Source organism: Scyliorhinus canicula, chromosome 7 (genome assembly GCF_902713615.1).
Source record: "Scyliorhinus canicula chromosome 7, sScyCan1.1, whole genome shotgun sequence".
NCBI lineage: Eukaryota > Metazoa > Chordata > Chondrichthyes > Carcharhiniformes > Scyliorhinidae > Scyliorhinus > Scyliorhinus canicula.
In genome coordinates, this window is record NC_052152.1 from 124,841,117 (window position 1) to 124,857,200 (window position 16,084).

The following is a 16,084-nucleotide window of genomic DNA, read 5'->3' on the forward strand; positions in this document are numbered from 1 at the left end:
AACGCGGAGGGAATGAAAAGTAAGTCTGCAGATGACACCAAGATTGGCACAATAGTTGAATGTGAAGAAGTGGATCATAGGTTATAGGAAAATATAGATGTGTTGGTCAGATGGGCAGAGCAGTGGCAGACGGTATTTAACCCTGAGAAGTGCAAGGTGATGCACTTTGGAAGAAGAAACAGGACAAGGGAGTATGTAGTGAATGGCAGGACACGAAGAAGCTCAGAAGAACAGACAGATCTTGGGGTAATTGTTCACAGATCTACCAGGACTTGATGGTCTGAGTTATAAGGAGAGACTGGATAGGCTGGGACTTTTTTCTCTTGAGCGTAGGAGGCTTCGGGTGATCTTATAGAGGTCTATAAAATAATGAGGAACATAGGTAAGGTCGACATCTATTCCCAAAGATGGAGGTGATGTGGAGATGCCAGCGTTGGACTGGGGTGAGTACAGTAAGAAGTCTTACAACACCAGGTTAAACTCCAACAGGTTTGTTTCAAATCACTAGCTTTCAGAGCACTGCTCCTTCCTCAATTGAATGATAGTTAAGTCTAGAACTAGAGAGCATAGGTTTATGGTGAGAGGGGAGAGATACAAAAGAGACTAGAGGGGTCATTTCTTCACATAGAGGATGGTGAGCGTCTGGAACGTGCTGCCAGAGGCACTGGTTGAGGCGGGTATGGTTTGCCTTTTAAAAAGCAGTCAGACAGATACATGGGCAGGGTGGGTATAGAGGGATATGGGCCAAATGCGGGCAAGTGTGACTAGCTTAGTGATAGAAACTGGGCGACATGGACAAGTTGGGCGAAAGGGCCTTTTCCCATGCTGTAAACATCTATGACTATTGCGGAAGGCGGCAGAGCAGGTGAATGGGATAGTTAAGAATGCATATGGGACACTTGCCTTTATCAGTCGTGGTATAGAATATAAGCGCAAGGAGGTTATGTTGGAGCTGCACAGAACATTGGTTAGGCCATAGCTAGAGTTCCGTGTACAGCTCCGGTCACCTCACTATAGGAAGGACGTGATTGCACCAGATGGGTATATAGGAGACTCACCTGGATGTTGCCTGGGATGGAGCATCTGAGCTATAAGGAGAGACTGGATATGGTTGAATTGTGTGCTTTAGAGCAGAGAAGACTGAGAGGGTATGTGATTGAGGTGTATATAATTAATAGGGACTTGGACAAGGTAAATAGGAAGCAACCATTCCTTCTCGTTGAGGGGGCAATCAAAAGGAGCCATAGTTTTAAGGTGAGGGACAGGAGATTCCGAGGGGATTTGAGAAAAATATCTTTCATTCAGAGGGGGGTGAGAATCTGGAATGCACTGCCAGGGAAGGTAGTGGAGGCTGGAAACCTAACAACCTTTAAAAAGCATTTGGATGAGCACTTAAAACACCATCACATTCAAGGATATGGTACAAGTGCTGGTAATTGGAATTAGCGCAAGATATGGGGTCGTTCTTGTTGGTGCCAGCTCGATAGAGAGAATATCTCTTTTTCTGTGCTGCAAGATTCTACATCAGGGAACCCCATATCAGAGACCCCAATTTCAGAGAGCTCCATATCGGAAATACCCCCATCAGTCCCTCCTGCCTGGAAGCTAAAGAGCAGTTCAGGCAGAAACTGTGATAAATCACTGCTTTTCGACTTACCTGTCCATTACACTTGCTGCCTCATACAGAAGTGCTGAAAATAGCAGTTTAGGAACACTGGATGGGATTCACCAACCTGCCAGCCCTGTTTTCCAGCGCAGCCGCCCCCTGCCTTGTGGCTGTCTTTTGTATGTCTGGGTAAAGGGGAGGACGGAGTTTTGGATTCGGTAAACTGATAGACTGTTGTTCTGTTATTTCTTTATATATATATTCCTCTTTTCCTTTTTATTAATAGACAGTTTGTTAATGTTGCACTATTATTTATTCATTTATGGAATGTGAGCATCGCTGTTTAGGCCAGCATTTATTGCCCATCCCTCGTTGCCCTTCAAAAGGTGGTGGTGAGTTGCCTTCTTGAACCACTACAGTTCTTGAGGTGTAGATACACCCATTATGCTGTTAGGGAGGGAGTTCCAGGATGTTTCTCCAGCAACATGTGAAGGTGGTGAGTGACTTGGAGGGCAACCTTCAGTGGTGGGGTTCCCAGGTATCTGTTGCTCTTGTCCTTCCAGATGGTAGTGGTCGTCGGTTTGGAAGGTGCTGTCGAAGGAACATTGGTGAGTTACTGCAGTGCATCTTGTAGATGGTAGACACGGCTGCCACTGTTCATCATGAATGTTTGTAGCAGGGGGAGAAATCATGCAGGCTGCTTTGTCCTACATACCAAGGATTTTATTGAATTCAAATTTGACCATCTACCATGGTGGGATTTGAGCCCAGGACACCAGAGCACTGTTCTAGGTTGGTGAATTGCCAGTTCAGTGACCAAACACTATTCTGAGGCAAATTTATTAATAGTTAAAATAAATCAAATAAACTGAAGGACAAATGACCCACTTGCTTATTAACATTCCCAAACCTTGATGGACAAGCCAATTATGCCCAGTTATGTAATTCTGATGTATGTTCGTGCCACTGAATGTCGCTTACAAATTAAGCTTTTCCATAAGTTCTCTATTCTGTGAATTCCAAAGTTTCCCTTCAGCATTTGCTGAGAGGGCTAGAAGATGCATTGCATCTGAGACAAGAGACAAAGGATTCAGAGCTCACGAGGCCGCCAGCTCCAACGTGTTGTTGCAGCAGCATCATCACAGATCATCCACCTTCTCCCCGCAAGCACACCCCCCCCACCCCATCCCACCTTCCAGACCAGCATTCTATACATGAATGACCTGTGTGGTGACCATATCAATAAATGTGCTCTCAACCTAACAGATGTGTCTCAGTATTGCTTAAGTTCCAAAAACCAGAGCTCAATCTTCTGCAACTGACATCATTTCCAGCACATATGGTTAGTCAGGATAGGGAAAGCATCATCAAACTGATGACTTTGTTTCTCTCACTAGTTTTATTGATTGGCCTGCTGAATATTTGAAGTATGTGCTAATTTTATTAATTATTTGTCCTTACTGTTTCAAATTCAGAATCCTTGATTCTTCTAAATGCATCAGCAATGAAATCCATGCAAAACCAACGGTCAGCCAGTTCTTGCCTCTGAGTCTCGGGTGTCATTCTGCACAGACTTTCTGTTATGGCAACCTGCAAATTATAATCTGTAATAAAGAATGAAGTCAATTGACAAACTGGATTAAATATTTCTCAAAACTTGAACAGAGCACTTTAATTTGTGTACATTAGTTTCCAACTTTTTTAAGTTGTTTTAGTTTTGTAACGTTTTAGTGTTGAATTTATGGAGTTTCTTTTTTAAATTGAGTAATAGCAGATCAGGTTTCAATGGAAATGTAATGAGTTGAAATTCTGCACAGTTCCATTTGTGAGTATGAATACATTTTGGCTGCTTTTTATTGAATCATAGAAACTTACAGTGCACAAAGTTACAGACCCCTAGTTTATGGAGCTGCGGTCCAGAAGTGCTCGGAAAAAAGTGAACCAGTTGGTTGAGGCAAGTGAGCAGCAGACAACGCATGCGGAGATGGCGGAAGGGCAGGGTCCGGCTGTGCCAACTCAGTGGTGGATGGACACTGGACCAACTGTGGTGAGCTTCCAAAATGAGAAGTTCACCCAGCAGCGGAAGGAAAGTTTGGAGGACCTGGCCCGGGTGGTGGACTCGATCAAGGAGGTGGGTGACCGCTTGAAGATGAGACTGTCAGCCCAGTGTTATGGACCAAGGTTTAGAGAACTCCAAAATGTATTATGGAGTCCACCTGACCCACAACGTTTAACAGACTGTGTTTATGGGGAACACGCGGGCTTACTCTGCAGGTGTGATGCAACAGAAATCTACAGTACTTTTAAATTAAAACAATGTTTATTTATGAAACCAGGTAGCACTTTATAAACCCACAGTAAACATCTTAACAACTATCAACACCAATCTTCCCCACAGATACAATATTCTATAGGGGCTGTTGAGCACAGGGCTAAATCGCTGGCTTTGAAAGCAGACCAAGGCAGGCCAGCAGCATGGTTCAATTCCTGTACCAGCCTCCCCGAACAGGCGCCGGAATGTGGCGACTAGGGGCTTTTCACAGTAACTTCATTTAAAGCCTACTTGTGACAATAAGCGATTTTCATTTCAAGTAAATATTAATCTTTCCTTATTAACATCCAGAAGTCCCTTGTAATTCTCCAACACAGGAGCATTGGTTATCACAGCTTTCAGGAAGTCAAATGCCTGTTGAAACTCCGCTGTCCACTGAAATTTTCAACGTTTCTTCATCAAGTCCACCAGTGGAGCAACCACGCTACAAAATTTTTTCACAAATGTTCGATCAAATCCACTCATACCCAGAAATCGCATTATTTCCCTTTGTGTCGAGGGTATTGGAAACTCCCCAATAACTTTTGTTTTCACAGCCGTGAGACCATTCGTCCCTGTCCGATTGTATGACCAAGGAAAGTAACTTGGGCTTATCTTTACCACTTTGACAAACCCTGTTATCCTGCTTTACCATATCAGCCTTCCCAGTGCTTTTCTTCAACCACCAACACTGACTTTTTACATGGCCTAATTTATCAGTGAAAACATTTAAAACTTTTCATTTCTCTTCCACCCTCCTGGATTTCTTTTTTAATCTGAGGTACACTCTCTTTATTATCTCCCATCAGATCTCCTTTACCACTTCAGTATTTCTCATGTCCCCAGTTTCTATCCCTCACAGGCTGAAACTGATGTCAGAAACAAAGCTTTGATTCATAATCATCTTCCATTTCTGCTGCTAACCTCGCAGTTTTAACCCTCTGCTCTTCCACACGAATTCTCACGACATCTGGAATTGAATTTTTAAACTCCTTCAAAAGTATAATTTCTTGGAGAGTTTGGTCTATTTTTTTTTTGAATTATCTTTATTAAAATTTTTGTCAAAAAACATAATTTTTGCATAACCATACGCAACAAATAACAGAACAAAGAAAATAAAAAACAAATGTTAACCATATATACAAAGAAAGGAACAATACAGCACAATGATTTCCCCCCCCCCCCCCCCCCTTTCCAGGATGATGCTGCTGCTGACCTTTACTGCTCTTCTAGAAAGTCGAGGAACGGCTGCCACTTCCGAGAGAACCCCGCCATGGAACCTCTCAAGGCAACCTTTATTTTCTCAAGACTGAGAAACCCAGCCATGTCACTAACCCAGGTCTCTACACTCGGGGGCTTCCAGTCCCCCCACATTAAAAGGATCCTTCTCCGGGCTACCAGAGAAGCAAAGGCCAACACGTCGGCCTCTTTCGCTTCCTGAACTCCCGGATCGTCTGACACACCAAAGATCGCTATCTCTGGACTCTGCACCACCCGCGTGCCTAAGATCTTGGACATTGCCTTCGCAAATCCCTGCCAGAATCCCTTAAGAGCCGGGCATTCCCAGAACATATGGACATGATCTGCAGGGCTTCCCGCACACCTCGCACATTTATCCTCAACCCCAAAGAGCTTGCTCATCCTGGTTGCCGTCATGTGTGCCCGGTGGACCACCTTAAACTGGATTAAGCTAAGCCTGGCACATGAGGAGGAGGAATTGACCCTGTTTAGGGCGTCCTCCCACAGGCCCGCATCCAGCTCCCCACCTAGCTCCTCCTCCCATTTGCCCTTAAGCTCCTCCGCTGGGGCTTCCTCCACCTCCTGGAGTTCCCGGTAAATGTCCAAAACCTTCCCCTCCCCTACCCAGATGCTGGAGACCACCCTATCCTGTACCCTACGTGGGGGTAGCAGCAGAAATGATACCACCTGCTTTTTCAGAAAGGCGGGTACCTGAAGGTATCTGAAAGCGTTTCCAGGGGGCAAGCTGAATTTCTCCTCTAGCGTTTTCAGGCTGGGGAAGGTCCCGTCTATGAACAGGCCCCCCATCCTTTTAATGCTTGCTCTATGCCAGCTTTGAAACCCTCCATCTATCCTGCCCGGGACAAATCTGTGATTGTTGCGTATCGGGGTCCAGACTGAGGCTGCCTTCACCCCCCTGGGCCTTGTCCACTGACCCCAGATCTTTAATGCCACCACCACTACCGGACTAGAGGAGAGGCGGGCCGGTGAGAACGGCAGAGGTGCCGTTACAAGTGCCCCTAGGCTGGTACCTTTACATGAGGCCACCTCTAACCGCTCCCACGTCGATCCCTCCCCCAATACCCATTTCCTAATCATGGCTACGTTAGCCGCGCAATAGTAGCTGCAAAAGCTCGGCAGCGTCAGCCCACGCCCCCCTCGCCTGCGCTTCAGGTACAGTCTCTTTGCTCATATGAATCCCGAGATGATCTTGTTCACCCGCTTGAAGAAGGACTTAGGGATGAAGATGGGAAGGCACTGGAAGACGAACAGGAATCTGGGGAGGACCGTCATCTTAACGGTCTGCACCCTCCCCACTTGATATAGCAGGAGCATGTCCCACCTTTTTTTTAAATAAATTTAGATTACCCAATTCTTTTATCCAATTAAGGGGGCAATTTAGTGTGGCCAATCCACCTACTCTGTACATTTTTTTTTGGGTTGTGGGGGCGAAACCCACGCAGACACGGGGAGAATGCGCAAACTCCACACGGGCAGTGACCGAGAGCCGGGATCGAACTTGGAACCTCAGCGCCGTGAGGCAGCTGTGCTAACCAGTAGGCCACCGTGCTGCCCGCATGTCCCACCTTTTGAAGTCCCCCTCCATCTGCTCTACCAGCCGAGATAGATTAAGCTTGTGGAGGGCATCCCACTTTGAAGCCACCTGTATCCCTAGGTACCGAAAGCTCTTCTCAACCAATTTTAGTGGAAGCTCTCCCAGTCCCTTTTCCTGCCCCTTAGCTTGGATCACAAACTTTTCTTCTCGATTAGCTTGCACCCCGAGAAATTGCCAAAGTCCCTCAGAATCTGCATGACCTCCCCATCCCCTCTGGTGGGTCCGAAATATACAGGAGCAGATCATCCGCATAAAGCGAGACCCGATGCTCCTCCCCCCGAACCAACCCCTGCCAGTTCTTTGAAGTCCGCAACGCTATAGCCAGCGGCTCTATCGCAAGGGCGAACTATAACGGGGAGAGGGGGCACTTTTCCCCCGGTGGAGCCTAAAGTATTCCGACCTCACCCTGTTCGTGCACACACTTGCCACTGGGGCCTGGTAGAGTAGCTGGACCCAACCTATGAACCCCTCACCGAATCCGAACCTTCTTAGCACTTCCCACAGGTACATAGAACATAGAACAGTACAGCACAGAACAGGCCCTTCGGCCCTCGATGTTGTGCCGAGCAACGATCACCCTACAAGCCAACGTATCCATCCTATTCCAGTAACCCAACAACCCCCCCATTAACCTTATTTTTTAGGACACTAAGGGCAATTTAGCATGGCCAATCAACCTAACCCGCACATCTTTGGACTGTGGGAGGAAACCGGAGCACCCGGAGGAAACCCACGCACACACGGGGAGGACGTGCAGACTCCGCACAGACAGTGACCCAGCCGAGAATCGAACCTGGGACCCTGGAGCTGTGAAGCATTTATGCTAACCACCATGCTACCGTGCTGCCCCTCTTTTTTTAAACAGCTTCTTCCCCACTGTCACCAGACTCCTAAATGACCCTCTTATTGACTGACCTCATTAACCGATGCCAATGCTTAAATTCCATTCCACCCGGTCCACTGCCGGGTACTCCCATTCCACCCGGTCAAAGGCTTTCTCCGCGTCCATTGCCGTCACCACTTCTGCCTCCCCTCCCTCTGAGGGCATCATGATGATATTTAGGAGCCTCCATACATTGGAGTTCAATTGCTTGCCCTTGACGAAGCCTGTCTGATCCTCTCCTATAACCCCAGGGACACAGTCCTCAATTCTAGCAGCTAAGATCTTGGCCAGCAGTTTGGCGTCTACATTCAGGAGCGATATCGGTCTATAAGATCCACACTGCAGCGGATCTTTCTCTCGTTTGAGGATGAGTGAAATCGCAGCCTGTGACATTGTTGGGGGGAGGGTCCCTCTCTCTTTGGCCTCGTTGAAGGTCCTTAGCAGGAGTGGGCACAGCAGTTCCAAAAATTTCTTGTAGAATTCTACAGGGTAGCCGTCCGGCCCCGGGGCTTTGCCCGACTGCATGTCCCGTAAACTCTCTACCAGCTCTATCGGGGCCCCCAGTCCCTCCACCAGATCCTCTTCCACCTTTGGGAACCTCAGTTGGTCCATAGAACATAGAACAGTACAGCACAGAACAGGCCCTTCGGCCCTCAATGTTGTGCCGAGCCATGATCACCCTACTCAAACCCACGTATCCACCCTATACCTGTAACCCAACAACCCCCCCCTTAACCTTACTTTTATTAGGACACTACGGGCAATTTAGCATGGCCAATCCACCTAACCCGCACATCTTTGGACTGTGGGAGGAAACCGGAGCACCCGGAGGAAACCCACGCACACAGGGGGAGGACGTGCAGACTCCACACAGACAGTGACCCAGCCGGGAATCGAACCTGGGACCCTGGAGCTGTGAAGCATTTATGCTAACCACCATGCTACCCTGCTGCCCCATGAATTGCTTCATCTCCTCCCCACCCCCCAGCTCTGGGTCAGCTGACTCACGGAAGCTCTGACTCATACAATTTACCGTAAAACTCCCTAAAGACTTTGTTCACCCCCTCTGGGTCTATGACCGTGTTGCCCTCCTTATCCCGTACTTCCCCAATTTCCCTGGCCGCCTCACTTGTGCGAAGTTGGTGCCCCAGCATTCTACTCGTTTTCTCCCCATATCCGTAGACAGCCCCTTTGGCCTTCCTCAGCTGGCTACCGCCTTCCCAGTGGTCAACAGGTCGAATTCCGCCTGCAGCCTCCGGTGCTCTTTCAGTTGCCCTGACTCGGGGGTCTCCGCGTAGCTCCTGTCTACTCTGAGTATCTCCTCGACTAGCCTTTCTCCCTCCGCTCTTTCTTTCTTCCCTCTATGAGACCTGATAGAGATAAACTCCCCTCTGATAACTGCCTTCAGGGTCTCCCACACCAAGGACGCCGCTACCTCCCCCGTATCATTAGTTTCTAGGTAATTCTTGATGTTCCTCCTTATCCGCCCACAAACCTCGTCGTGTGCCAGCAGCCCCACATCTAGCCTCCATAGTGGGGGCTGACCTCTCTCCCCCAAGACACGAATATCCACGGGTCTACGCCCCACCACCTGCTCCCTGAATCCCCTCAGTTCTTTAGCCGCCGCTGGTCGCTTCCCCGGCCTGGGGTTTGACCGGTCCAGTACAGGGTCTACAACTGTGTTGAAGTCACCCCCCCCCCCCCATAATCAGATTGTGAGAGTCTAAGTCTGTAATTTTACCCAGCGTGTGTCTCATAAATTCCACGTCGTCCCAGTTCGGGGTGTAAACGTTCACTAGCACCACCCGGGTCCCCTGCAGTTTCCCACTAACCGTTATGTATCTGCCCCCCTTGTCAGCTACAATATTCCCTGCCTCAAAAACCACCCGTTTGCTGACCAGGATTGCTACTCCTCTGGTCTTTGGGGTGTCCACACGTGTCATGGGAATCCGCAACTAAGCAGGGTCTCACTTGCCCGGTGACCTCTCTTTCCTTCGGGCCTCCGACCACATCCAGTGCCCTCTGTTCGGGCATGGTGAGGGGCCGCAGGACTGGTGGTCCCCTCTGGTCTTCTCCGCTCCCAGCGGCTTTGTGCGACCTTCTCCGGTGGGGGGCAAACACAAGCAAAGATACTGTTAGACATTCCAAAGCATGCAGCCCAGGGATTGGGTAAGTGATGGCCTCAGTTACCAGGGCACTTGACCATGGCGGTGAGCATGGGCGCTGGCATGTGGGGCAGGGTGCGGATTCGGCAGTCCCCGGAGGTTGGGGGTTCAGGTGTGCTAACTTACCCTGGCCGTCCTAAGGGGGTTGTGGAGTTTCTTCCGGCACTGCTGGCCAGTCCAGCGACGATGCCCATGGCGCTGACCGCCTCTGCCACCGACCACCTCTGCCACCTGTGCCCAGACACAGTGAATGGCCGCGCTTGGCGGTCTTTCTCTCTGGCTGGGGTACAGGGTCATCCTTCACTCCTCCATGGCATCCAGGAGGGTGTCCAGCTCAGTGTCCCTGAACCGTGTCGCTGCTCTGCTTCCAGCCATCTTGTTGGCTGGGACAATGTGTGTGGGGGATGGATCGTTTATGTGCAGCTGCGGCGTATGAGGCTCATGTGCGACAATCACGGACCCAGCGAATCTGGCGGCGTTTCGCATGAAACCGGTTGCGTTCCACGTTGCAATGGTGCCAGCCCATTTACAGCTGCTGAATCGGTTACAGCTGTTGCGCCGTTTCTCCTGTCGTAAAACACCATTGTTCCCACGCAGGCGTCAGCACTTCGTCTCAGAAACAGAGAATCTAGCCCAATGTCTTTTGGGTATTTTCAAATAAAATAAATCTTTACAGGACCAAAATCCATCAAGCACCCACCCCTGAAAGAATGTATACATTTGGAAACTTTTGGAGGATTCTTTGCAAAAGGCAGTGGGCAAGGACTCTGAAAGATGATTCCTGTCAAACCTTCTTGGAAAATCCAAAAGTCAAAAAGATTGAGTACCGAGAAGCAAAGGAGCTGTTCCTGGATGCCAGCTGTCTGCCTGATTTGGGCCAGTACCCACTGCTTTTCACCGTTGGATTTGTTTGCTGAAAAACGAGTAATGTTATATCCCATCTTCTGATTAAAACTTGACATTATATCACACAAGTTGCATTCAAATCCTGACTAATTAGATTTAACACTCAAGTACCTTTCTCAGCTAACTCAGAGTATATATCTCTCACACTTCTGCCTGAAGATGGTTGCCTTACTAGTCACAGGCGAGTCCAGAAAGGGGAGTTAAAATGAATGGTTTCTTGCCAAAGCAAAGTATATACAAGTAATAGTCCCAGTCCCAGACAGGCCTACTCTACAGCACCTACCTGGGCTGGCTTTCAATGTCCAGAGTTAACTATCCCGCTGTTGGGCCTCCGCCCAAGCAGGGGAGTTCCTACTCCACAAGGCTCAGGTGAGATTAATCAGGTCACCCCTTTGGGGATTATAGCAGTTGCAAACACTCTAACCTTATCTGTCGGGGAGTGTGAAAATCAGGTAAGCTTTTTCATTTTTTTCTCTCTCTGTAATTGTCAAGTGGATAAATGGAAGGGATGGCAGAGAGGGCATTGGAATGTTCCTCCTGCAGGTTGTTCGAGGTGAGGGACACCGTCAGTGGCCCTGCTGAGTTCACCTGTGGAAGTGCCACTTCCTCAAAGACCATGGTAGGGAACTAGAGCTGGAGCTGGATGAACTGAGGATCATTCGGGAGGCAGAGTCGGTTATAGATAGAAGCTACAGGGATGTAGTTACTCCTAAGAATGAAGGTAGCTGGGTGACGTTTAAAAGGAGGGGGAAGAAGCAGTCAGTGCAGGGATCCCCGTGGCTGTTCCCCTCAATAACAGGTATACCATTTTGGATACTGTTGGGGGGGGGGGGGGGGGGGGGGGGGAAGAACCTACCAGAGGTAGTCTGTCCCTGTGGCTCATAAGGGAAGGGGGGAGAGCAGGAGAGCATTAGTTCTTGGAGACTCTATAGTTAGAGGTACAGACAGGCGGTTCTGTGGCAACAATAGAGGCTCAGGGTTGGTGTGTTGCCTCCCGGGTGCCAAGGTCCGTGACGTCGCTGATCGTGTTTTCAGGATCCTGAAGGGGGAGGGGGAGCAGCCACAAGTCGTGGTACATATCGGTACCAACGATATAGTAGGAAAAGGGACAGGGATGTAAAACAGGAATTCAGGGAGCTAGGGCGGCATCTGAGAGCCAGGACAGACCGTATTGTCATCTCTGGTTTGCTGCCAGGGCCACGTGCTAGCGAGGTGAGGAACAGGGTGAAAGTGCAGTTTAACACCTAACTACAGGGATGGTGTAGGATGGAGCGTTTCAGTTACTTGGATAATTGGAGCACATTCTGGGGAAGGTGGGACCAGTACAAACAGGATGGGTTACACCTGAACCAGAGGGGCACCAATATCCTGGGAGGGAAATTTGCTACAGCTCTTCAGGGGGGGGGGGGTTTAAACTAATTTGGCACAGGGATGGGAAACTGATTTGTAGTCCTGGAGATAGCGTTGCTGGAGTTCACGAAGTTGAGGTTAGTGCAATACTGAGGAAGCTACCAAGGTCACAAGAGTGGACCTGAAGGTATGAAGGTGGTTTGAAGTGTGTCTACTTCAATGCGAGGAGCATCAGGAATAAGGTTGTGGAGGAGTAGAGAGAAATCTCAAGAGTTCATGTCCATAGATCTCTGAAAGTTGCCACCCAAGTGGATAGAGCTGTGAAGAAAGCCTGTAGTGTGTTAGCATTTATTAACAGGGGGATTGAGTTTAAGAGCCATGAGGTTATGCTGCAACTGTACAGGACCTTGGTTAGACCGCATTTGGAGTATTGTGTGCAGTTCTGGTCACCTCATTATAGGAAAGATGTGAAAGCATTGGAAAGGGTGCAAAGTAAATTTACCAGGATGCTGCCTGGATTGGAGGGTAGGTCTTATGTGGAAAGGTTGAAGGAGCTAGGGCTTTTCTCATTGGAGCAAAGGAGGATGAGAGGTGGCTTAATTGAGGTGTATAAGATGATGAGTGGAATAGATAGAGTGGACGTTCAGCGACTTTTTCCTCAGGTGGATGTACTGTTACAAGGGGGCTTAACTATAAGTTTCATGATGGAAGATATAGGAGGGATGTCAGAGGTAGGTTCTTTACTCAGAGAGTGGTTAGGGCGTGGAACGCACACCCAGCTATGGTAGTGGAGTCGGGCACTTTAGGAACTTTCAAGCGGTTATTGGATAGGCATATGGAGCACTAGAATGATTGGGAGTAGGTTGATTTGATCTTAGTTTCAGACTAGTTCGGCACAACATCGTGGGCCGAAGAGCCTGTACTGTACTGTACAGTTCTATGTTCTGTGTTCTTTTATACTTTTTGAGTCGGGCAAAGCCACCATTTAGGATGTTGGAATTGGTGGAGTATTCTCCTCCAATTAGTTGTACAATTTTCCACTATCATTAAAAACTAATGTGTCAGACTGCAAATATTTGAAGCAGATCCAGTAGCTGTGAGATAGCTTTATTCTGTCTCTCACATATTGATTCTACTGTCTAGCATGTACGAGCTCTCCTGCTTCGGCACGGAGGCACAACAGCGGAATAGTTAACTCTGTAAATTAACCTACCTGATTTATAGGTTCACCAAGTAAACACCTCATTTTTATGTATGCCTCGTGCTGCTTGGATCCAGATTTTCTCCTACTTCTTCATTGAGTCAGGTTTGGTCTCAAGCCTCAATAGCAATGGTAGATTGAATGATATGCTGGATCATGATGTTACAGAGGCGGGGACTGAGATCTTGTGTTCTGTGATATAACCGTTGCAATGATGTACACAGAACATTTAGTAGTTTAACAAAAACGATGATTTATCAACAAACACATAGAAAGATAACTAACAAACTATAATACAGACTATGGCTACTAAACGAATTCAGTAAATTCTCCTGTAGCTACTGTAAGCGTGACTTTCCCCTCGTATGTCTTACTACCAACTGCCGGGTGTCTTAAGTCACGTGATACGTCTCCATCACCACCAGCTGGTTGGAGGTCACATTGCTAATGATATACAGAACTGTGCACAGACATATCACCACATCCCTCTTCCTTTGGAACTATTAACATTTACATTCAAATATAACTGTGTCTTGCAAAACATGATCTGCATTATGATTTGACACATGTCATATGTACAGATGCAACTGTGTTTCAAACATGATATGCCTGATGATATAATGTGCCCCTTGTGCACAGCTTATTGGACATTCACAACAACACCGTCCCATTGGTCTTCTGAACTTTTATCGGCTGCTCGATGTCGCTTTAACTTCCCGAAGATCAGTTTTCTGGTAGGCCTTTTTTGCATTATCAACCTTTTGACACAATGCGTCCTGAAGACCAGTTTTCTTGCTGGTCTTCTCTGTGTCACCAGTGTTTTCAATTTTCTAATGCGATGCTTCTAACTGTGTTGTCGTGTGCTTTCTTGCCTGTCGGCCACATTATCAATGCCTTCTTCTTCAGTGTCGCTGGTGCTCCCCGGTCGACTCACTATAGCCTCCACTCTTCTTTTCTGCTCTTCCTTCTCATGGGAGGGATCCTCTGACTGTACCTCTTTTTATTTTTTGCTTTAGTGGCATACGAAGAACACTACAGCACAAGAACAGCCCCTTCGGGCCTCAAAGCCTGCGCTGATCACGTCTCCGATCTAGACCAACTGCCTGTATCCTTCCATCCCCATTTGTTCATGTGCCTATCCAGATAAGTCTTAAAGGTCGCTAACGTATCTGCCTCAACCACCTAACTTGGCAGCGCATTCCAGGCCACCACCACCCTCTGTGTAAAAAAACTTGCCCGCACTTCTCCACTGAACTTGTGCCCCTTGTAATTGTCATTTCCGCCCTGGGAAAAATCTCCAAATGTTTACCCTATCTATACCTCTCATAATTTTATAAACTTCTATCAGGTCGCCCCTCAGCCTCCATCTCTCTCGGGAGAACAATCCCAGTTTATTCAATCTCTCCTCATTGCTAATACCATCCATACCAGGCAACATCGTGGTAAAACTTTTCTGTACGCTCTCCAAAGCCTCCATGTCCTTCTGGTAATGCGGTGACCAGAATTGGACACAGCATTCCAAATGTGGCCTAACCAACTGTGGTGATATGACTAGGAGGTTTGCGGTACCTATCTGCCATTGGTGCAGAACCCTCGCTGCTCATTGGCTCAGGCCGGTCATGTGCCTCTTGGCTGGTTGGTTGAGACTAGTCATGTGACTGCTCACCGATTGGCCGGGAGGTTAGTAGTCCCGCCGACAAGGCGGGGTATAAGAACCCGTAGGACCCAGCAGACGGCCATTCTGTGTAAGTCGACTGCCGGGCACACAACTAGTCTATTAAAGCCTAATGTTGGATCTTCATCTCGACTCGTCCAATTGATGGTACATCACCAACATCTACAACATAATTTTTGTGCTTTTATACTCTCTATCCCGTCCTATGAAGGCAAACATGCCATATGCTTTGTTTACCACCATTTCCACCTGTGCTGCCACTTTTAAGGATCTGTGTACCTGCACGCCCAGAAGTCTCTATGTCGCTATGCTCCTGCATATGCAGATGGTTCTGCCATTTATTTTATAGTTCCCACCTGAATTGGATCAGCCAAAATGCATCACCTCGCATTTGCCTGGGCTAAATTCCATCTGCCAATTCTCTGCCCAATTTTTCAGCCCATCTGTATCCTGTTGTATTCTCTGGCAATCTTCATCACTATCCGCAACTCCTGCAATCTTAGTAATCATCTGCTAACTTGACAGTCAGACACACTAGCCCCAGTACTGATCCCTGCGGAACACCACTACTTACAGACCTCCATTTGGAAAAACACCCTTCCACTGATACTCTGTCATCTATGGCCAAGCCAGTTCTGAACCCATCCAGCTAGTTCACCCCTGGCCCCATGTGATCAAAATCGTTTACATCTGCCTGCCATGAGGGACTATATCAAATGCTTTACTAAAGTCGATGTGGAAAACATCCACAGCCCTTCCCTCATCAATCATTTTTGTCATAAAAAATTCAATTAAATTAATGAGACATCATCTTCCTCGTACTGTCATGCTGTCTGTCGCTAATAAGACCATTCAGTTCCAAGCGTGCATAGATCCTATCTCTGAGAATCTTTTCCAGCAATTTCACTATCACTGACGTCAAGCTCACTGGCCGATAATTACCCGGATTATCCTTGCAACCCTTCTTAAATAACAGTGCAGCATTTGCTATCCTCCAATCCTCTTGGAGCTCACCTGTGGCCAACGAGGACATAAAGATTTCTGTCAGAGGCCCAGCGATTTCATCTCTTGTCTCCCTCAGAAATCTGGGATAGATGCTATCTGGTCCTGGGGATTTGTCTACCTTAATGCTT

At 47.9% G+C, this 16,084-nt stretch overlaps 1 protein-coding gene across 1 annotated transcript in view; it reads right to left on the reverse strand.

The window, feature by feature from the left end:
* Positions 1–16,084, reverse strand: part of LOC119969126 (synaptonemal complex protein 2-like) — a 458,660-nt gene that overhangs the window by 180,172 nt on the left and 262,404 nt on the right. Inside the window, exon 10 of the mRNA XM_038802343.1 lies at positions 3,068–3,210. Coding sequence (XP_038658271.1) covers positions 3,068–3,210 — 143 coding nt within the window. The remainder of the gene's footprint in view (positions 1–3,067; positions 3,211–16,084) is intronic.